Below are 24861 nucleotides of genomic sequence, written 5' to 3'. Positions count from 1 at the left end.
TTTAGTTGTACATCTGGACTTCCAAATCTCTTTCTGTCCTTGTTAGAGCCAGTTGTCCATAGTCTTTGAGGACACCTTTGTATGAAATCTTCAGTTTGTTTTTTTTGGAATTTTCAAGCATTGCCTTCATTCCTCAAAACAGTGATTGACTGACAAAGAGAAAGCAGATTCTTTTTTGCCATTTTTGACCTAATATTGACCTTAAGACATGCCAAACTATTGCATACTGTGGCAACTCAAAAAAAACACAAAGACAATGTTAAGCTTCATTTACAAACCAAACAGCTTTCAGCAGTGTTTGATATAATGGTAAGTGTTTTTCTAGTACCAAATTAGCAATTTAGCATGATTATTCAAGGATAAGGTATTGGGAGTGATGGCTGCTTGAAATGGGCCTGTCTAGATTTGATCAAAAATTACTTTTTTCAAATAGTGATGGGGCTGTTTTTTACATCAGTAATGTCCTGAATATACTTTGAGATTGGTTGAATAAAAATAAAAAAAAAAGTACTTTTTTGGGTAAAAAGTACAAATCTGAACTACTATCCCAACTGAACCACCAGAAAGAAAATTATAGTTAAGCTCTGTTATAGCCTAGTCTAAAGGAAAAATGAGTGTACAAGAGTGTGTGTGCATGTTTGTAGCCTGACCTCATTGCCATAGACCATTAGGTGGTGTGTGGTGATAAGGGATTTGAACACGACCACCCAGCTGGTGTTGGCGGTGCGCTCGAACAGCGTGTCGGCCAGCTGAGGGATGTTCACATTCATCTCATTGGTGCAGTGGATCAGATCTGGTGAGAGAGGGGGTTTATGAGGTCAGCGTGTTGATAAATCAAACTGTCAGCAATGCAGTGCATTTTTATGTGCCCTAAATAGTGGAACTAACTAAACATTTTTCATTTGTTACCATTTGTTTTAACCCTTCTAGGTTCTCATACAAAACAATATGACCCAATTCATTAATACACATTCCTGGTCTTATTGTGAACAGTTATTCAGTCCATATTATTCTAAACATCTCAAATCACTTAACCTCATTGAGAGCACTGCTCACAATCAATCAATTCCAAATGGAAAAATTATAGATCTACATTTGTTTTCTCATAATTATCCTGTTTCACTCAAAAATATTTCATATTACGGAAGATAAAACACGTTGCCATTTCACTTTAATCTGAGTTTTTGAACTAACCAATGTCACATAGTTCTGGGTAATCCAGATCACAGAAAAATCTCACTGGTTCAATCCCAAACCACGTAACTATATATAGGCTAAACATCAAATGTGTTCTGATTGGCTTTGATTTGGCTGCTTTGTGGAAGCATTTTGCTTTCATTGAGGGTAAACAAAAGTTATTTCACGCTAATGTTACACATGGTAAAAAGTGTACAAATCACGTTTGCCCTCATACTTTTTTCCCAACACGTTTGCCATAGTTACCCATTTAGCAACATCTAGTTGAGGTGACTAACCCATTTAGCGAAAAATTGGACAATATTTCCAACCGCTGGTTAGCGGTGTGGTTGGAGTTACGCTAAGGTGTCAAAGAGTTAGCATTCAGGCAGCGCTGACATTGTGCGAGTGAGAGACATGCATTGATATCGAGTGCTTTTATTAGGTCTTTGGCTGAACTCCACAGCCATCTGCGCTCAGAGAGAGAGAGATCCCTCAAGGCACTCTCTACACCACAGACACTGCAAGACTCTTTCAGGGCTGCGGATTATTGTGCTATTCATGAAGCCTCCCACACACTGGAACCCATCGAGGGTAAACACCACAGCCTGCCTCCTGGGAATCAGATTTGATGTAGCATAATCTTCAAAGTCGCTTATGATTTCTAGAATTAAAAGAAGATTCTTGACATCCTCCCTAGTTGCTCTGCTTGTCACATTCATTAAAGATCATGAGAGAAGCAGTGATGTCCATGGATCTTTTTGTATTTGCATGGAAAACAAGAAAGAAAACAAGTCAAGGGTTTAGAATGGGCAGGGTTTTTTTTTTTTTTTTTGGAAAAGGTAGAAATTTTACTCGCCTCCGCCTGTCTACAAAACTCTGGTGGGTGTCTTCATGGAAAACATTAATAAGCATTGCACTCGGTGGATTGTCATTTGTAACAGCAAATCTCAGCGATAATAATAATAATAAAAAAATTCTGTTGTCGAATAGTCGCTTCATGTCATTTATTAACATAACAGGAGATCATATAAAACTAAAATGATGATACACGAGGAGCGCTGCAACTCAAGTGTCTGATAGAAACACTGATCACAGCTTGGCGATATATCTTCATTTCATCCTTAATTAAAGCTCATATAATACGGGAGTGTGACATGTAAATAAGCGCAAACTCCAAAACTGTCATTCTCTGAGTCAGTCGCGGAAGTGACCCAATCTGAGTGGGAGTCGAGACCGGGAGAGATTTAAAGTTCTGCCGGCTGATGTGCACTCTAACAAGGAGACACTCATCTCTCACCTCCCTTGTCTGCAGCTCGCAATAAGTTGCATCATTGATGAGATCAATCTTATGTGAAAAATAACACTAAAATGACAACAACAATAAAATGTGTGTGTGTAATTATATATATATATATATATATATATATATTTTAGAGGTCGACCGATTAATCTGCATTTTTTAACATAATCGGCATTGGCCAATATCCAAGTATATCAAGCCGATTATTAGGCAGGCGCATCTGTGGGCAGCCTAGTGTTGTTGTGGAACACGTGTTCGACGCACGCTGCGCCTAGAGTCATTTTCCAGCAGAGTGAGCAGACCTCATCCAGTGCCTAAGGAATGAGCCAAGTTCCTTGGAGAAAACAGTAAGGATTAAATTTGTATAACTTCTTATATTTCATTAAAAACTTTTGATATGTTACTGTCAACTTCAAGAAAAAACGCGACAAACGAGATGTCGTTCGGCTACTTTGGATATTGATAGCGTAGTTGAAGTTGCATTATCACAGCAGAAGGGTTGCTATCATGTCACAATAAGTAAGCAAGAATTTTGCAATTACAGACAGTGAATCTGAGACTTTTAATTGTTCTGTTTGTATGTCTTTTATTTGAGAGGGTTGTCACTCAATGCAGAGAAATGAGTAATAAAAAAAGATACCAATGCACTATAGGCTATTGAAGGACTGGCTTTGGTAAGCTCGGACGTTCTCGGTTCTGCTGTCGGTACTGGAGAAATTAAGAAAATACATTTATTATTGCTATAAAAGAGAAAGTTATTTTATCTCGCCAGCCATTTCTATGTATAATAATAATATGAAACCATTTGTCTGTGACGCAATTTAGCTATTTGCAGTCAGAGAGAGAGAGAGAGAGAGAGAGCTCAAGCGGTGCCACAGCGAGCACAACACGAGCCCTGCTTAATGAGTGACGACAGAGAACAGAACTAAACATTCAAACATAGCCTAGTTTAGATCTGTGATATTAGTCTGATTTTATTTTATATTTCGCCTTCCAAAGATTATAAAAAGAATATTTATACATAAGCCGCATTCTGTCTAGCACAACTTCCTTCCCTTCACAGCGGTGCACTGACATTTCTCCCTAAAACTCAAACTTAACATCAGAATCAGCACGATCGGTGATTGTTGTAAAATGCAGTCTAGCTATTGTTGCTAAATTGCGGGACGCGTTTAATAATAAAAAGAGCGCAAGAGATACAGTTCCCAAGGCGGCGCGCGCTCCGAAACACACCGCAAAGAGACAAGCAAAGTACAGGCTACTTTGGGTTTCATGTGCGCATCTAAATGATCAACTATACACAAAAATATGTCAAAACGACCAGCTTGAAAATTCACTTAAACACAGTTTATGTCTTAAATGGACGTAGTTATGGAAATAGTTGGAAGAAAATATGCTGCATCAGGAGTCTATTAGATCTGAACTCAGTCTTAAAGGGGAAGCAGTCTAATAAACATGCTGACGATTGAACCATTACTGCGAATCAAACAACAAAAGGCAAAGAGAAAATCACTTACAGCTCTTGAATGAATAACTTCTGCATTAATAAGCATTAATCTATCTGTGATAAACTATGCAGTGTTATTTTACAATTGATTACTTTATTAGATTTCTTTTTAGACCACACCTGAACAGTAATGTTAGTAGACCTTCCTGAAATTAAATCACTGTGCCTATATAACGTTTATCTTTGTGTAATATATATATTATATATTATATATATATATATATATATATATATATATATATATATATATATATATATATATATATATATATATATATATATATATATATATTATATATTATATATTATATATATAAAACAAAAAGAACCGTTAAGAATACCGATTAAAGCACCGGATCGATAAGCACTATCGGTAATAGTAATACCATTAAAACCTTAACGATACCCATCCCTAGTTATGCCTGTGCTTCTCTTGGATGCTCTGAATATTGGATTTCGTGTTTGGATTGCCCCTTAATTAAAGCTGCATTTGGATCTCAACCTTCGTGTCTTGGAGCAGTTCGTAACACCTGCTTTGTTTATTTAATATATTTGTTATACAATATTTATACAATATGTTTATACATTTTTTATTTAAGTGTACAAGTGCAGATTGGTCAAGTGTTCAACAAATGTTAAAAACAAGCACATATCGGCCAAAATAAATCGGCAGCATAAATCGGTCGGCCCGGATTTCAAAAGATCGGCATCGGCCTGAAAAAACCAATATCAGTCGACCTCTAAAATATATTATATATATATATATATATATATATATATATATATATATATATATAGAGAGAGAGAGAGAGAGAGAGTTTTGGATAGACTAGATTGACAAATGCTTATCAATAATACTCTTATGGCTAAAAATGTCAACGGTTTTCATTGACTAAAACTACATTAAAATGCCCAGCCTTTGTCAACTAAAACTTGACTTAAAAAAACTAAAATATATAGGATAAGGTTGACTAAGTATGATAAAAACTAAAAAGGACATTTGACACAGCACTAAGACTAAATTAAAAAACAGCTGGCAAAACTAACACTAGTATTCAGTTGCCAGGTCATTAGGATTGTATTAATGCAAAGCCATCGTTTACGTGTTTTTAACGTTCCTTTTTTTTTAATCAGTATGGTACCACCTCCGCCTCATTTTGAGCCAGGAAAAACCCCTGGGAATGGGTAAAAATTACAGAATATAAATTTTATGTTAAACGTTCCTTTAATGAATGAGGCAAAAACAACTTCCACTTCAGAACATTTCAAAGAAACAAGAGTAACAAACAACGCCCCAACTCATTGCCACCAATATTAGTGCGTAGTCTTTTGAAGTGGGGATGTGGAAATATGCTGCGTTCATTAACACAGCAAACATGGGTGGTCTACAGAATGCCCTCTCTTTTACAGATAACATCCACCATTTAAACATGCACAAAGGCCTGGCCATGTGACAACAAAAGACTTTTCAGAGCCAAGACAAATTGCCTGTTCAGAACATGATGGCTCTACGAATGCACATGTCCACAGGGCTCTAACCAAAGATCAAAGCAAGCAGACAGCAGAGTCAATGTTAGATGGTGTTAGCACCCTAAGTAAGGTAACTGAGCACTGCTGGGTTTACTGTACACTGCCATACTTGAAGCCAACAAGCAGATTTTAAAATCAAAATGAGAGATCTTTAATACTCTTTCTTAGTCAAGACCCACCCTGTCGGTCTCAGCCCATACTGCCTGTATCTCTATCTTTCTAGAATGGAGATAGACATGATGGGGCTATAATGGTAACAAATGCAAACATGTGATAGTCATATGATGACCAGCAACAAAATTCTCAAGTCATGTGACCTGGTATTTCTCAAGAAGTATTGGAATCTGGGGCCTGATTCACAACTTTAACTAAATATTAAAAGTTTGTAATAAGGTTTCTGGATATAAACAAGAATAGTAATTCAAAATTATATGCAAAAAAAACAAATTATAAAAAATTTCAAAACACAAGAGAATAAACAGAATTTGTAATTATAATATTATCGTTTACCTATGATATGAAATTTTTCACCATTTGACAATGAAAGTATTTTTTTTTTATAATGTAATTTGAGTTACAGTAACAACTTAAGTCAGCAGGTCAGCTCTCTTGGTTTTGTTTACATTAGGGGTGTGCAGCGAAGTCATTATCTGTATTTGTTGATATGACAAAATTATCTGTATCCGTCACTGTACACGGATCGAACCGAAGTGCGTTAAAACTCAATGAAACGCCCATTTTTAAATGTTACTCTTACGTTTATAGATTCTATTAATACAATATGCCTTGTGTAAGCATTTTCAGAATAATAATAACATTTTAAATTAAATATATATTTTTTTCTTACAAGATGAAGCTGAATTTGTAGGCTACATTAAATGTGGAATATGTTGTTAACTTTGGTTTCTCCTGGTATTTTTGATATTAATATCTGCCTGAAACAGAATTTTCATTCGTTTGATCATGTATAAAAACATTATTCTGGAGTCAGGTGTCAAGATAAATGTCAAGTACACATTTTGCAGTGAATAATAAATACAAATTCAAGCATTAAAAGAAGTATAATAAATTAATATAGCCTACAAACAGGTAAAAGTTCCATAAGTCTATCTGGAATTTTTACGATAGGACACCATTATTTAGTTAAATAATAATAATAATAATCATAATAATAATAATAATAATGTTAAATTTATACAGCGCCTTCTCAAAGCTCAAGAACACTTATTCTCAAATTTAGCACTGTTTAAAGAACAAGAAAAAAATACTTTTTCTTTGTTTTACATAAGCAGGAATATTCCGAATAGATGAATATTATATAGCGCATTTAAACCTTTATAGATAATCACCTGAATCGCTGATGTGAATATAATTGTGGTCAACTTTAAGAGATGGCTAGACAAAGCCCTATGTGAAATCCTCACTTCAAGTCAGGAATTTAACATCGTGCTCAGGTTTAGGCTATAAATAAATCAAACATGAGAATCATGTGTGACTCATGCGATACATTAACACAGACATTTAAAGTGTACATGATGTCGTATCTTAGATAACGTTACACTTGACAAGCTCCAGACGCGCATAATTTACAAAAAACCATGGACATCCGATCTGAAATCACACTGCACACAATTTCATAAGGTTTACACTTTAGAAATATTGTCTGCACAGACTCATAAATTCATTGTAAAAAAAATAGCCCCTTTTTTCATCTAGACCAGCCCAAACACTTAGTCAAGCTTGGGGTCTATAAAATGTAAATCTTAACCTAATTATACAAAAAAAGAACCACAACGTGCTGATATTTATGTGCATTATCTGAAATGACTGCAGGGTAAATAATGCCAAAATGTGTAGTGGCAGTGTTCTTCTAGATTAATATCATACTAACTTCGTTTTCATTCATAAAATATATTGAAGGAAAAGGCTCATATTCAATCTTGATGTGTTTGCTTCTAAACATATGAAAAACAGATTAATACTATGAAAAAACATGTAACCTATACAGTATATTTAATGATGACTGTCTTAAATACTCATTCATACATTGACCTAGCTTTTGAGACATGCAAAACAACACCACTAAATGTCTGTTTCCTTGTGGTTGCATAATGCATTTGCAAAACCATATGAAGCATCATTCCAGGAGAGCAGGACTAACATCAATAATTAACCAGGGAAACTGTTGGCTGTCAATTAACTTTTGATTTCAAAAGGACATTGATGTCAATGTTAGCAATGGGTTGGGGCTGCATACGGGCATACACACACTACCAAGCATTTGGACACACCTAACTGAATTTGTTTCTCACCATCTTAAAACTTTTGATATAAGCCTTACGCTTAAAGATTGAAATGTATATATTAGAATAGTTTTCAAGATAAATATAAGCTGTTCCTCTATCAATTACTTCACAAAACTGAGGAAGCAAAAACAACCAAGATGTACCCAGTGCACATAGGAAATCCCTCTAAAACCATCACAACAGACCAGCCTAACCAGCTTGGCCAGGCCTGGAGACCTGCTAACCATCTTCAACTGGTTTGTGCCATTTTATCAGCAGCGATCAATAAGGAATAACATGTCCCCAGCCTTCTGAAGCCATTCTCATGGAGAAGGACCGGAGAACAGGGTTAAACCAACTTCCTACAGTTCACATCAGGAGACTGAATCAACACAAATTGCCAAAACACTCAAATCACAAAACAGGCTGATGACTGAGATATTTAGACTCTCTGGCTTTTGAAGTTAGGGGGCAGGATGCAACAAGACAGACCGAGAACAGGCTGAAAAAAATGGATTGAAAAGCAGGTAGAAACGAACATCAATGGAGGAGAGTGAGGCAAACAGGAGTATATTTCTCCATCAGGGCTCTGTTCCACTTCAGGCAGAGACATTTGTGAGGGCAGAGGACAGGAAACCATTAAGTGAATGATTGCTACCCTGATTCGAAGGCTTTAACTCGCCGGCAGATAGAAGACAGCAGCCTGCTCTGCGTCACTTAAACACAGTAAACAAAGACTTTTGAGTGTATCTGCAGCCTATACTGAATGGACAGTAAAAGACACCAAAAAACACTAATGACCAATTTTAGCTTTCAAATATCATGTACAAATATTTAAATGATTGAAAGTTTCCTCACACAAAAACATGTGGTTAACATGTGTCCAAAAGCAACAACCATGACAAAAAAAAAAATGCCACATCTACAGTGTGCATTCACAGATCTCACTGGCCAGAGGAAGAACATAACTGAGCTGGAAGGCAGACCCTACTACACAGCACTCTAGAATCCAGAGAATGCAGAGAAAATGGAGGTAGAGTAAGAAATAAAGCAAACATGTCGAAAAAAAAAAAAAAAGAGTGAAGATGACAGCTGCATCGAAATCAGGGAAACACGCTACTTAAAATGCAACTTAGAAGCCAGAAAAATCACTGTGAACTTGTAAACTATCATAAAAACCAATATTCAGTAGACAGGAAATCTTCACTAAAGTAAGAAACAGCTGCTGATGGTATACAGGGCCTTGACTACAGCTGAATGAGTCTCTGATGAACTCAAAGTTATGAACTTCATTTGAAAAATAACAAGCCCCAAACATGACAAATTTTACATCCCATTGATGGACACATTCTATATAGTTTTTTCAACGGTTGTCATTATCCAGACAAAAGCCAAACAACTACAACCCTTAACAGTGTCTTACCCGGGCATTGTGCAAAAAGCTTAACACGGCACAATCCAACATAATCACTCAGGAAGTCTGCATGTTGTTTCTGACAATTCCAGTACACTAGGATAGGCCACATTATGTCGAGTCAGTGACAAGCGGCATCTCCTATCAGACATTTCTGCATTGGCTCAAAAATGTTTGCCTTCCCCTGTGGCATGACCGGAAGCGCATTGGGAGATCAGGGTTCAGATCCCCCATTGAAACCTTGAAGTAATAATCACTAGTGATGAGCATGATTCAGAGGTTGCATTTTCCCCTCTAACATAATTTTTTTCCCTCTACTGATGTTAGGTTTAGTTTTAGGGTTGGCGGGTAACAGTTCATAAAATATACAATCCACTTTACAGTGTTAAAGCCTGTACAGCTGCAAGCAACTCACTTTTGGCACCAGTCTGTTGAGAATTCATCCTAAAATGGAGCTCACACTTGTCCATACACCCAACAACACTTACCACTGTGGCCACTGGGGACATGGTTTCACATTTCAGTGAGCACACTCAGATTACACAACCCGTTCTCACTCCCAAGTCGTCAAATACTGCCGCTTGGGCAAGAGCCCAGCGCGTCAATCTACAGATGCCAAAAGCACCCTCTGGCGTCTGCATCCGATCCAAGCACAGGGCAGTCTAAAAGGGAGGTGTAACTGCCAATATTCGGATAGTATTGCATGTGTTTAACTATATGTTTTATTATACTTATATATTATATAATACCTTTTATATACAAAATATATTAACGTGGTTATATTACATGAAAATTTCGATATTTTAGATCTCCTAACTCAACCCCATTCTTGAACCTAACCAACTATCAACAAAATAAATCATGAATGAGGTTTCATGTTCAACATCGTTGATAACTGGTTAGGTTTGGGGATGGTATATTTAGGAACAATAATTAAAATTTACATTACACAATTTTTTTAAGCACCCGACTCCACCATTGTGCCTAAACCAAACCAATTTTCAACAATATTAAAAGCAGATTAAAGTACAGCCACAATCATTTATTTAAAATAAAAATGATACAAAAAGGCACTATAATAATTCCAAACCATATGATAGCATTGTGTGAGGAACAGAGAGAACATTTCCTCCCCTCAGTGAAGGCAGCGGCATCCAATGCCAGTCACACATCTCATTGAAAAGATACATTAGAACTTAAGCCCATTGTAATCGGTCACAAGACACACAAGAGCCAATGGTGTTTGACATCGTGCTGACGCATTCCCGTAGCAGTGATTTTTTTATTTGTTGTTACTAGAACTAGGGATGCAGCGATACCACTTATTCTCTTCCGATCCCAATATCGGAAATCTCAGTAACGGCCAATACCGATCCGATACCAGTGTTGTTTTTTTGGCATAATCAGTTTAGAATATCTTTACATAAAGCACACCCAATTAGTTCCAAATAATAATGTAAAGAAACACAAACCTCTAACTACACATTATTTCAATATAAATATATAGCTTATTAAGAAACACTTTATTATTAACTAGTTTACTGGATAATGTGGCAGCAAAATTAACAGTAATTCCAGTATAAGTCATCAGTAGATAAGCAGCAGTTTTGTTTTTGTTTTTTTTTGCAAAATGTTTACAACTTGTATCTGGATTTTAAAAGATTCTGATCTCTTTTTTGTTCAATTTAGTTGTAAGATATCAGAACACTTTTCATTCACAGTTATTTTTGGAACCCATTCAACTTACATATCATTTGTAAACAAATAATAATATATTATAATAGTAATATATCTCAATCATGCACCTTTAACTTTTAAACCCTCACGCTTTTATTTTGACATTCTGAACTCTTAAGAAAGTCCTGTATGAGTCACGAGTCTGTTTGTAGGCAAGTTCACAGTAGTTTAATTGGCTTATTCAAATTCTGGTTTAAAAAAAAAAAAAAAAAAAGCGCCTCCAGTGCCGTACTAAATACATATAAGTGAACCGAACTACTGAGCATCTACATCGGAGTTGTTTGTGAGTAACGCTCAAATATTGTGCACCACGTGAAGAATAGCCACGAGTGTGTGTAACCAGAGCAGCGGCGTTCACTGATGCACTGGAGCTGCGCATGCATATTATACATTTAATAACAAAACACAGTCTTTTGTGATTCACAGAGCACTCTGCTTTGAATAAAATGCACGAGTCATATGAACTACTTTAAATTGAGTTTTAATGGTTCTTTTATGTAATTTTTTTAGCTTGACAGTAACAAACATGACTAACACACAATATCGGTTTTGGGTCGGAACTATGGAATGATTTTCTGGACATTATTCAAAAGGAATTGCAAATTGTATTTGCAATTGCGTTTTCAATTTGTGGACGCATAAAATGTGACATAATCCAAACGCAATTGCAAATCGCGCATTACCGTTTGCATTTTCGTTTAAGTGAACGCACAGTGACTGCCAGATTTCAAATGGAAAAGCAAAGTCCGTTTGCAACTGTGTTTCCCATATCTTACGAGTTCTGGCCCTGTCATATTTAAATAGCAATTTCAATTACCACGTCTGCTTTTTCACTTTCTCAGCGTCGCGTATGTAGCCAGCCAAAACTCAAATGGAATACTAATTCCCTTAGTATTTCCATTGATGCCTTACACGGAAACCTGTCAATCAGGGTCAAGGGTGGGATTGTGCTATGGGGCGTGTTTGTCTTGGGAAGAGACGTCACTCACAGTTGACAGTCAAGATCAAATAAACCGGCGTCTGTTCAGGGCATCACCTCTTTATTTATTTTGTATTTATTTTAATGTTTATTTGACAGGGACACATGCATAGAACATTGCTTTATAAAGAATACAAAGTAGATGCCACGCATACATGTTTCTAGCCATGACTAATTTGCAACCCCTGTCCCTGGTTAGGCTTATAAATTTAAAACAAAAATTACAGAGTATTGAGTTTAAGATTTATAATTAATAAAATACATACAACAAATACATCCCATATATGAAATAAGATATGGGCTTAAGTAGATGTGGAAGTCACTATAAAACAAAGTCTAGACACATTTAACAATACAAGAACACAAAAGGGTGCATATGTCTGTGCGTGCTCACATATGCAACATTATGTTTGTATGCATTGTGTTATGTCCTATACAGTCAGTGTTCACAAAGTTGTTTCAGTTTCAGCCATTGCTTTAAATGTGTATTAAAAACCTTGAAGTCTGTCAATGTTTTAATTTCAGATGATTCCACAAATGTATGCCTCTTACTGAAAATGATGTCTGACCAAATGTTGTTCTACGTTTTGCGGCTATAGTTTCCACTTATTGTGCCTCTAGTTCTTATTCCGCTCTTTTGTTTATGTACTAGTTGACAGAATATTTCTGGTGCAACGTTGTTCACACACTTAAAAATTAGTTTTAAAAAAGAAAAATTTACAAAACTGTCAAAACTCAAGATATTATGCTTCCTTAGAATGATGCAGTGACGCCATCTTACAGATTTCTGGTCCATTACTTTTAATGCTTGTTTATATAATGACTCTTGACCATCGACTGTGAGTGACGTCACTTCCCAAGACAAACACGCCCCATAGCATAATCCCACCCTTGACCCTGATTGACAGGTTTCCGTGTAAGGCATCAATGGAAATACTAAGTGAATTAGTATTCCATTTGAGTTTTGGCTGGCTACATATGCGACGCTGAGAAAGTGAAAAAGCAGACATGGTAATTGAAATTGCTATTTAAATATGACAGGGCCAAAACTCGTAAGATATGGGAAACACAGTTGCAAACGGACTTTGCTTTTCCGTGAAAAGCAAAGTCCGGGGAACCGCGAAATAAACGTACATTTGGGTCTAATCTTCACGCAAAAGATTTTGGTATGCATGGAATACAAACAGGTCACTTCAGCAGAGGATAATGTGTATATAAAACAACGATTTAATCATTAACCACTGTAAAATAATACATGTTGCAAATTAAACAAAACAATTGTGAATTAACATGGCTGATTTCAAACATAATAAAAATCATACCCCAACATAAGTCAGAATAACAAAATTCTACCCCAACATATAGTATGACAATGCTAAAAATCCGATTCCCTTCGTGTCAGTCTTTGATGCTTTGGGAGTGAGAACAGGTTGGATTAGAGCTAAAGCTGGCACCACACTAATAGACTGCAAACACCTCGATTTTAGCATGGGTGTCACACATGCAGACTGCCAAGCTCTCGCTTTCTTTAGTTGGCGGTATGACACACCTGTATTGTTGCAGAGTGGTGACAGAGACCAACTCACTGCAACTTTCCCTCTCTATTCCCTATCATATGGTGCTCTAGGATGTGATTCATGGAGTAACTTTACCTTGCGAAAGTGCGTGACTGTATTTATTTATCCCCTTGAGGTTTGCGGTAGGACGCGCATGTCCATTTGCAGCTTTCAGTGAGTAAAGAAATTACCTAAAAGCCTCGCTTTCTGATTTCATTAGTCGTTTTAGTGTAGGAGATAAAGGCAGGAAAAACACTTGGTGACATCAATATGGATTACAATCACAGTTTGTGATGCTCAGCTAAATGTGATCGCAGATGAAAATGTTCAGATCAGCTTGACATCGGTCACTTGAGTACACAAGACCCTGCCTCGGAGTCAGAATAAATTTTTCAATCAAGCCTGATGAGCATTTTCAATTTTTGAAGCCATTAACTCAGCCTTGAGTCCCGATGGTCAAGTGATTAATGACCTTCTGCTGGAAGACACTAATGGGTGCTCTGGCTATCATCTAGTGGCTTGCGATTATGTAAATGAAGCGCATACCTGAAGACCACTAGAATGATCAGCTAGTGTGGCACAGTGTTAAAGAAAAGGCAACCTATTGTTTCCAGTTTCAATGTGAGATCAGCCTGCACAATCATAGACAATTAGACCTTGTTCAGACTGCCATTAAAAATCTGGTGGTTTCAAATATGATTTAAATCAGATTTTTTTCAGATGTGGTCGCAGTCCGGATGCTCTGGCTTCTCAATTCGGATTTCAAATGGACTTTTGCATCACTCTTAACACACAACGATGACATCAAAAATCGGTGACTGCAGCACAGAACTTCGCAATATTTACCTCTCCTCAATCAACACTTTTTCCTAAATCTGATTTGACCACTTGCAATTAATAGTGCGGACAGCCTGCCTGAAAAGATCTGATTTGAGAAAAAATCTGATTTGCCTGAAGTCTGAACCTAGCCTTAGAAGACATTGTTTAATGTACTGTACGGTTATGATTTTACATGGATTTACATGGAATAGATGGCTTTCACTGCTTATTGCTTTGTACAATCTGATTAGTGTACGCCAATTCTTCCTTTTCTCAAATGACCTTTTAAAAGAAACATGAAACGTAGGACTAAAATCACCTTAAAGAGTTAAGCTCAAGCGGACACTTATCTTTCAAGGTCATTGCTAAACCTACGTAAAAAGTGATTAAACAGATAAATGACAATAGAAAGAACACAAATAATTTTTATTTCAAATGCACATTTTTATTTCAATACACTACTACAGTATGTACCAACCAACTAGCTACCAGGACAATAAACAGAATCACTTGGACTGATTCCGCACTGGAATTTTCCATATTTATACACCGTGACGTTTGAAATGATGTAACATGTTTATTGTGAGAACTAACTCTGATTAGACTTGAAGAGTTTTGACTCTTGAATTTCCCCTGATCCAGACTGCTCTTGACAGAAGGGCAACTATGCTCCACTATCTGTGAGAATCTCCTGTTTAATTAGTTCCTGACATTTCTCTGATTTAAGGAATCACTTCCTGTTGGCCATTTACATTACGAATAGTTGGCGACCTACAAGAATGCAGCAAGCTTTTTCAACAGGTCCACTGGGTTCATCCAGGACACAAAGACACTTTGCAGTCTCACCTGTTATGTTTGGGAGGTTACTGTGAGCAGGAATGCCGATCTAATACCGTGCAACTCTGCAGGTAGAAGTGCAAAAATTAAATAAAAACACATAAAAAACTAAAAAAAAAAAAATTGCAGAGCAAAACTAATCCTACAGCTATGAGATGCCTGGTGAGTGTTGGCCCTTAGGAACGCCATGCTCTGGTTTATGCCCTAATTTATGTGTCATTACTCAAAGCTGTTAGAAGGGCGTTGTAACCTCCCTCTCTCTGCAGTATTTGGGTTGTAGTGATGGGTTGTGTAATATTTGAACATTTAAAACCTGTAAAAGGTAAAGAGGCACTTAGCTAATGACATACAGGGATCAATAAATTAGAAAATAAAGTCAAGTAAAACCATTTAGAAAAAAAAAAAAAAGAGCAAGGCTTAAGTAAGGTCCTGATAAATCTCATTCACTAATAATTCAGTATAAGTACTCATCAGTGCACAGAATGGGTTTTCACATGAAATTAATACTGATACCTACTACACGCCTACTGTAGTTTTACTATCAATCTAACGCTGAGAACTTTTGATGAGGTAGTGTGTTCCCACAGTTAGTAATCAGTCCAAACCATTTTTTTTTTGTGTGCGAGTGTGGTTTAAGTTGGTTCTAAATTGTAAAAAAGCACAAAAATATTTTGAAGAAAAAAAAAAAAAAACATACAGCAGGACAGTGTCAGCACTCTTTCTGGATGACTGTCATTTTATGCCTTTCAGGTCACATGCTACATACTGCGATCCTACACAGGTACAGACACACATACAACTCAACAGCTGCTAGCATGATTTGCAGCGGATCGCTGCCAAAGTGATCTGACACCATATAATTGTGCAGAGGGGTCACTTTGTTGCAGCAGATGACATTTAATGGGTGTTGGAACCACACAACAGGAGCAAACAGGCTGATGGGATGAGAAAGCTCAAAGGTACCCGATACTAGAGGTCTTCACGGGTCCTACCGAACCAGAAGACAAGACCTGGGACCCGTACGGGTTCGGTCCATATTTTAAACGGTCAGCCGGGTCCGGGTCAGGTCCCATTCTTGTACTTCGGGTCCAGGGTCTGTTTAACATCTGCAGTGACGCGATGACTTTACCAATTGATGATTGGCTCTTTTATTTAGAAGGCGGGACTTATTCCGCCACATCAGTGTTTGACAGATGATGTAAACCGAAGTGCATGATTGGCATTGGCACAATTTTTTAGATATTGTAGGTTGGAGTTCGTTTGCTAGATCTATGGTCAGATAGCACAGATGACAGCAAATTAGGGATGCTAACGTCAGCGGCCGTGGCACTGAACGAAAAATCTTTGTTATAGTTAAAAAGGGCAAAAAGTGGAAGTTATCGTATTATGTGAGATTAAAAAAAACTGCAAAGCTGCAAAGTCACATTTATCATCTACAACAGTGACCTCAATTGGACTTTTGAAGCTGAAATAATGAGTGGATTACACATGCTCTTTCAATCAGCAAGAGCATCTTTCTTGGCAAAGAGGATGGATTGCAGGTCAGGTACATTAGGTGAGACACAAAGGTTTATTTTCACAACTTGTAAATTAACTTGTTAATAGCAATTAGCTGTGGGATCTGTGCCGATCAGGTTCAATCGAGTCTGTGTGTCCCGGCTGGGTCAGGGCCAGGGCCAGATTTAAAATAATAGACTGGTCCGAGACGGTTCCGGGTAGTACATTTACGGCATTTCTCGGTTCTGCACGGGTCCGGGTCCAAACTTTCAAATAACAGACGGGTCTGGGTCGGTTCCGGATAGCACATTTCCGGATCTCTTCGGGTTCGGGCACAAATATTTGGACCCGTGAAGACCTCTACCCGATACGCTCAACACTCCATGTGATGACACGCTCCACCTGCTTTCCGACCTCATTACATCAACCTATATTTCAGTTCTTTTGGTATACGCACATAGACACAATTTCGAGGCTATAGGCTGGTTCAGACGTCATTTCTGTGCCTGCAACCTAGAAACTGGGACTTATATAGAGCGGATACGGATACTACAGCAGGAACAGCAATCAAGAAGAGAGCACTTTAATCAACGATTACAACAATGGACTGATCCAATTTTCCCATCTGACAGTTCATCAGACAGGATGCATTTCATATCCTGAATAATTTCAGTGATAATGGGGCAGACAAACTATGCTAGAGATAAACATTCTTTGAAACAACAGTCTGTTGCAGTTAGGGATGTGCAATGGGGAAGGAACATATTTTCAAATTCGACTAGTCGTGGGTTGCCAAAACGAGTCAACTAATCGGTCTTAAGGAAGCCTTGTACAATTAGGCTGGTTTTGATTCACTTGACCCCAAATTAACATTTCTTAAGGGGTTTTTACGTAACACGCATTATTGCATAAATAAATAATAAAAACTAGATGTTTTGCGATAGAACACTGGGGTCTCAAGACACATTTAATTTAGTTTAACTTGACACGGCATCTAAAAAGCGCAACACTCTTGGCATGAGACGCTTTAAAGTCATGACGTAATGGTCAAAGACATCCATCTGCACGTGTATTGCGGTCATGGTGGAGCTTTTAAGGAGATTAAAGATTAAATTTCTCAGAGGGAGCTATGCCAATACTGCACAAAGTGTCTAACAACATGCTAGCTAATGTCGCTATAATTATAAACAACTTTAATAATAATAGTCAAGTAGCCTAGTAGGTTGTGTAGACGACTAGTCACCTAGTTGACCACCATAACCCATTCTTAGTTACAGTCTATTCCTATTGTATGAAGTTGAGAATTAGGGCTGTCGACTTAAGGCGTTAATTTAGAACGATTCATTTAAAAAAAGATAAATCAATTAATCATGCCACCGAGGCACTGATGCTTATATAAATTCCATAATAAAAGAAGAAATTTTCAGAAAATGAGCATTTTAAGCTTGAAATACATCATTTTTACAATCCACGGCAATAGGTGGCAGCGTGCCTCAACAAACCTCACAAGCAGCACAGCCACTGAATGAGAATCGCTCACAGTGGAAGCACAACTGGTGGGCGAAGCTCAACAGGATACAGGAATCTTGAGACACGCATTTCAATGAGTCCTAAAAATGCAACGTTTGATACTGAACAAAAGTATCCAAACGTGTCTGTCTAAGGTAGAGATGGGCATTCAACAATAATTTTGTATTTGAATATTTAAGCTCATAAAAACTAATATTTGAATATTCTATTATTTAAATGAAGGCAATTAATGAGAAAGAATCAGGGACAATCATGTCCTGTGTTTAGATATATTTAAACAAGCAATATGAAAAAAAAAAAAAAGATTGAAAGCATTTAAGCTCATGCAAAGCGAAGAAAAAGAAACCGCTAATGTAGTAGACTGACACAGTTAGCGCACAAAAGGAGTATAAACATGATGTTTATATTGTATCTCATGTCATGTTTTTGTTGAGAAAAACAAGCATATCCACGTGCTCAGTAAACTATACTCATTTATACACACCAGTTTAAATGATGGAATGTCCCTTACTTCAGCTAGCATAGTTCTTCTCGGATGCCATGTTTGTTGTTTACATTACGTTGCTACGGGGACACTACTCTCGTATATGTGCAGCTCATCAAAAAGCAAAGTGTACACCACCACTACATTTAAACAGGAACCCAACTTTCTCACAGTAAGCCACATTCTCACAATAACCTGCTTTCTGGCACCACCCAGTGCATTCTGTTATAACTGTCAGTTTTAGTTTGTGTGTTCAGGATGTAACATGCATCTCACTGTACATATGGCCAGCAAAACAAAACTTTGTTAAAGTATTTTTACTATTCGAATAATTATTGCAGAACCAAATATTTGACTACTCGTGCACAACCCTAATCTAAGGCACGCACATGTACCTGGAGCTTAAATAGTGAAGACGGAATGCAAGAATGCGTACTGTGAGAACTGGACACATTGACAAACTCAATTGAAAATGTCAACTGTAGGCTTGTTCAATGATATGAAGATAAAAAACAATCTACTGAGTTTTTAAAGACACGTTTTGAACGGTCTTAATCAATAATTTATTCATCTGCCACAATAATGCAATTTATTTCAAACTGATTATCAATCAATATAATGGATTTTTTATAGGCCCTACATATTATATTTCTAAATATTTAAATTACTATGCATAATATACTATACATTATTAATATAAATTATCTTTATTTTGGGGGCCTTTCTCAGCAAATAATTATGCATGCGCTTAATTGCGATTAGTTTGATGCAACAATTTTTGATCGACTGACAGTCCTATTATAAAGCTAATGCAAAGCATATAATTACTTCCAAATCAATTCAGGCACATAAGTTTCCTTGGTAGCTAGCTAGGAGTGGCTGTATGTCTCAGAACCATAAACAAAAAGTATGTCTGTGTGCCATTTATTCTCAGAAGATTGTAAAAAGTATCTATTATATTGCGGAACTGACTCAAATGAATGAGCACCCAGAATAAACCTTGATCGCACAGAACATGCTTACACGGCACTGGGGGAACGGAAGGCCAGCCAACATGACTTCAACAAGTTGTGGAAATACAACAATGGAAGTTCTGGTGTTGGTATTGTTAGTGTGTGATCACCTTCCATTAGACCAGACAGCTAATCAGTAGTTCCAATCTCTTATGGTGAATGAATCCACTAATGTAATGCCAAAATAACCAGTTTACTTACACCAAACCATTATCAAATGACATGCTGTTCTGTACGCCCCGTATTTAAATTCAAGAGCCATTTAGAACTTTGACACAACAACAGAGTATGTAAAATCAAAAGTTCAATCTACCAACATACATGGATTATACACACACACACACACACACACACACACACCTCGAAAACTTCCAATTATACAAAATGCAGAACTTAGAAAGTCCCATTTAAATCATATTTTATTTTAAACCCATTTTAATGTATTCGAACAATAATATGAATGTGACCTTTATTCCATTTAATAATTAGCTTGAGTAGTCCAGTGCTCTGCATTTCCTACCTTGCTACTTGTAATACATGGAATACACACTAAAGCCTGACTGACTTAAAGCTGTCAATGTCAGATGACCAGAATTAGATCCCTATATAAGGACATAAAAGGATGTAAATGGCACCTGATCTAACCCTCTGGAACAACATAATCTTAAATCGGTCTGTAATCATAAATAAACTGCAGAGTCGAATATTAAGGCTCAGAATGGTTTAATTTTGCACAAAAAAAATAAATAATTTATCAAAGGGTTTGTTCACCAAAAAAAATAAAAAAATCAAAAAGACAATCTACTAATCCTCATCTTGTCCCAAACCCATATGACTTTTTTCCCCTTCCATGCAACAAGGAGATGTTAGGTAGAATTTCATCCTTTCACTTTTCAGTCCCCATTCACTTTCATTGTAGACTGTAAAAAAATTGCAATACAAGTGAATGGTGACTGAGGATAACATTCTGCCAAACATCTGAAGAAGTTATATTGGTTTGGAACTCAAGAGTCTGCGTAAATGATGAATTACTTCTCATTTTTGGGTGAAATGCCCCTTTAATTCAATAAATAAAAAACACAAACTCTGATCTGATAGAAGCCAAGAAGAAACTGAGTACAAAGGATTTTGTGATTAACTGAAATTAAAACACCAGCAGCGTTCTTGTTTTTTTTTACAAAAAAAAATGTCCCAAACCAAAACATGAAGCATCGTAGAAACAATTGGAGGCCATTTATCAGGCAGCTGGTAATTTCAGGGATAAGGGTAGTTCAAGAGGAATGTTCTCCCTTCCCCGGAAACCCGTCCCAAATCAAAGGGTCTAGGGACGAAGCCCGAGTCATATCTAATGTTCAAATCAAACAGAAGGAGAGTGAGACACGCTGCTATTTCTGTCCCAAAGGAAACCCCTGGCAAATATCATAAAGCTGTGCTAAAATACCTACAAGACCTTGTAACAACCTATCGAAACGGACCTCTGAGTCCAAAACTACTCAAGAACCATAATGTGGATTCAACAGAGTTTAAGTTCTAGAATGCTCAGTTGGACACTAAGAACTCTATACTGCAGTTAAGCCAAATTCGGTTTGCTTTTAGACTTCTTATTCTCACAAGCTCTCGTGAACATACTTTTGAGGGAGAAAGGCCATTAGGTCTGACTACTGTCTTGTCTTCAGTTCTTTACAGAATGGCATGAGTGCTGACAGACCAGTTTTATTGTCAAGACCCAGCTAAAAATTGCTTCTTCAAGGGAAAATAGTACAGTAGGTTGGGAGCGAATTCAAAAGACTATATGCAAACATGCACAATGGGGTTAAAGGGCATTGATATGGTAGAGCCTCCTTAGTTTTACTCAAATGGTGGTGCCATATCTACTGTTCGTTCTCGTTCTCTCTCTCTCTCTCATGGGAGATATGCATCACATCCACAAAGCAATACAGATACCAAAAATCAAGCATTTTACTAAAAGAAAAAGTTTATAAATCCAAACCTGCCAAAAGCAACAGTAAAACGGATGACAACCAAAGAGAACAATGAAAGGAATATTCTGTGTTTGGTTCAAGTTCAAGGAATAGTTCAGCCAAAAATGAAAATGCTCTGTAGGTCCACACAATGCAAATCACATAAAGCCATTTTAAAAGTAATCCATGCAACTCCAATGGTTAAATCCACATCTTATGAACTGATATGATAAGTGGGTGAGAAACGGATTAATATTAAAGTCCTTTTTCACAATAAATCTACACTTTCACATTCTTCTTTTGCTTTTTGGAAATTAAAACCAACACACGAAATTGTCACGATTCATACAACTTTTCTAAATTTGGCTAATTCGTATGATATCGTGCGACTGCACTCGTTTGAATTCCTACAACTTTCACTACAGCCAATGACGTCGCTGGACATCATTTCCATATAATGTGTGACAATTTCTTGCTTCTGTCACACACGACAGCTTCCTATCATGTTTACACACTCTACTGATTGGTTATGTTTAGATAAGCGGTTTGGGTAAGGGCATAATATTAAAAAGTATGACCTTTAAAGCCACATGCATGGAACTCAAGTTTATTTCCGCATTAGACATCCAGGAATTTGCACGTGATGAAGTCGTACGAGTTTATGCAAAAAATATTGTGCAAGTCCATTCGAAATAGCCAACATTCAACAATTATGAATGACTTTTCATGAGATCCGGTTGTTCTTTGTGCATATTGCCCCCTACTGATCAGAGCTGGTCAAAGGAGATTTACAGTAAAAAATATGGTTTAAAGACAGAAAGGTGAAGCTTATAATTTTATAAAACAACTTACATTAATATTTTGTTAAAACATGTATATTATTTGAGCTGCAAAGTTATTACAATCATAATTTTTACAGTCATTTGTGGGTATTAGGTTTCACAGCATTACGTCGTCACAGCAACGAAGTTGTAAAATTGGATATAACTCTACAAAGAAAACATTGATAAGTGATTTTATCACACTAAAATTATGTTAACATACACATTGTTTACATCTTGTGGCTATGCTTTTGAAACATGCTTTTTTTATGTTTACGGATTGATCCTCATTCACTTACATTAAATGGCCTCACTTTTCACTTTTTAAAGAAAATGAGGGACAATTAGACATTTATTTTTATGATAATTTACATTATGCCACAATTGCTGTCGATTGAACTTAACTTGTATTGAACCTGGACTATTCCTTAAATTGATGAATTGCCAAATACAGTTTGTAATCCACACCTCCCAAACACAGTCAGAACATTCACACTTGCTATTCTTGGAGGCCTGATAAGTTCAGGACAGGTCCTATAGGAGGTGTTTTTCCTGAGAAGTGGCAGAATGTTAGGGAATGGCAGAGTCAGTCACTATTCACTTTAAGGAAAAATAGCAGCAAGCACATTATTTAAGATTACCCCTCGTGTGTTCTACGGAAGATAGAAAGTCACACAGGATTGTAACGACATGATTGTGAGTAAATGATGACAGAATTATAGTTTTTGGGTGAACTACCCCTGTAATCATCTCTAGCTCAAGCAGATTTCTTAACGGATCCACTCAGCGTGCACCCTCTAACCACAAGCGTCCTAATTAGACAGCAGATGGACTCATTTTTAAATGTGGTTAATTATTAGTTAGCTAGTTAAATCATTAAATGGACTGCACTGTAATCCAACGTGCTAATCAGCATGTGCGATCTCAAAACTTGAAGCGTGCCATATTGACACGTATGATAATTAGTCACAGGCTTAACCTCATTAAAATGTAAAGGTCGCTGCAGGAAAAGTTACAGAGGAAGCTTTAAGCTGGTTAAATAACAGAAACAGGAATTTAACTTGAATTGTTTGCAGGCCTCGAGCCCGAATGTGTCGTTTCCAGGGTGACTGACGAACTTTCCGAACGCGACAATATTGTAACAAATCCCGTGACACTTACAATCCAAATGTTTCTTCTTTGGCCCCATGACCTCGTGCGTGGTCGCCTTACACACAGTTTTGGACACCGCGGAACCGGTAACACTGTGTTGCGCTGCCGCTATTCTGTCCGTTATGCTCTGTCCAGACATCTTCGCAGGTTAGAACAAACAAATAAGGGGGAAACAAAAAAGGGGGGAAAAACGAAGAGGACTGTTAAATCCAGCGGCAATGCTGTAAGTCCCTGGGATGTGCAACGTTTCGCCACTTGACTGGGGGAAAAAAGCACAGAGAGAAAATAAATTAGATGGCTGAGAAGACGCGAGGAGGTACTGGTGGCATCCACCCCTTTAAATACTCCACATGAATATATATATATATATATATATACACACATACCAAACGTTTCCTCTTCTATTCAAATACGTCCCCTCTCACACTCAACCCCTCTGTCACGCACGCACTCTCGCTGTCCCTCTCCCTCTGTCTCTCTCTAACTCCCCCTTTTTCCCTTCTCAGTGGCTCTCCTCTCGGATCTCGCCTCCCCCTGCTGGGTTTAAAAGGACTGTAGGCTCGCAGGAAAATGGCGGGTCTGTTTCCTCTTTTCAGAGGATCCTCCCAAGGTTAATTTTATGGATGCTGTACGGTCGGCGCAAAGCTCCGACATTTTGGCTCTAAATAGCAAGCAGGGAATCCTGCATTGTGCAGAAGCGAAGGTTGCGATTTGGCGTCTGATCCAAGATGGCGACTCCAGCGCTGCTAGTTCCGCTAACTGAGGCAGGTGACAAGTCACGCACGTGACAAAATTGGTCCAATAACATTCAGGGTTTCACATGTTTCACACCGTGTGAAATTATTTTTACAGCCATAGGGGTCATGAAGCAGTACAGGACACCATTTGTAGTTGTTTCGTAATTTTTTAATCGCACAAATTATTTAATTTACGAATAAATGCAATATGCATTGTGTAGTGTTCAAACAAAATAATATGAATAAACTTAAAATTCTTAGTTTTAATATTTTATTAAAGATTACTAAATTAATTTTAACAGAAGATTGCTATGAAATTGAAATGTGTAAATGCTAAATTGTTATTATTTTTATATTCATAAAATTACTAAATAAATATATACTCAGAATCAACAAAGTTCTTTGATTTTATTCACTGTTCCATGTTGTGAGATTCACCAATGTGCTTAGATCACTCTTGCAATATACTGTCAACATTTTCACAATAATATTCACTTAGTCAAAAATACAATATAAAATAAAG

At 37.1% G+C, this 24861-nt stretch overlaps 1 protein-coding gene across 18 annotated transcripts in view; it reads right to left on the bottom strand.

Annotated features, from left to right (window-relative positions):
- The window catches only part of picalma (phosphatidylinositol binding clathrin assembly protein a), a 54642-nt gene extending 30323 nt beyond the window's left edge, over nucleotides 1–24319 (bottom strand). For 5 of the 18 annotated variants that reach the window (XM_052115872.1, XM_052115878.1, XM_052115873.1 and 2 more), the window contains exons 1-3: nucleotides 23988–24319; nucleotides 23611–23860; nucleotides 651–793 (exon numbers count right to left, since the gene is read on the bottom strand). In XM_052115872.1, the coding sequence (XP_051971832.1) occupies nucleotides 651–793; nucleotides 23611–23740 (273 nt within the window). In that variant the 5' untranslated portion in view covers nucleotides 23741–23860; nucleotides 23988–24319. The remainder of the gene's footprint in view (nucleotides 1–650; nucleotides 794–23610; nucleotides 23861–23987) is intronic. The other 13 variants (XM_052115881.1, XM_052115874.1, XM_052115876.1 and 10 more) reach the window with 6 other exon arrangements.
- Nucleotides 24320–24861: the final 542 nt, after the last annotated feature.

Source organism: Xyrauchen texanus, chromosome 43, assembly GCF_025860055.1.
Source record: "Xyrauchen texanus isolate HMW12.3.18 chromosome 43, RBS_HiC_50CHRs, whole genome shotgun sequence".
Classification (NCBI taxonomy): Eukaryota; Metazoa; Chordata; class Actinopteri; order Cypriniformes; family Catostomidae; genus Xyrauchen; species Xyrauchen texanus.
The sequence above is the reverse complement of the archived record's forward strand: the minus strand, read 5'-3'. Positions and strand labels throughout refer to the sequence as shown.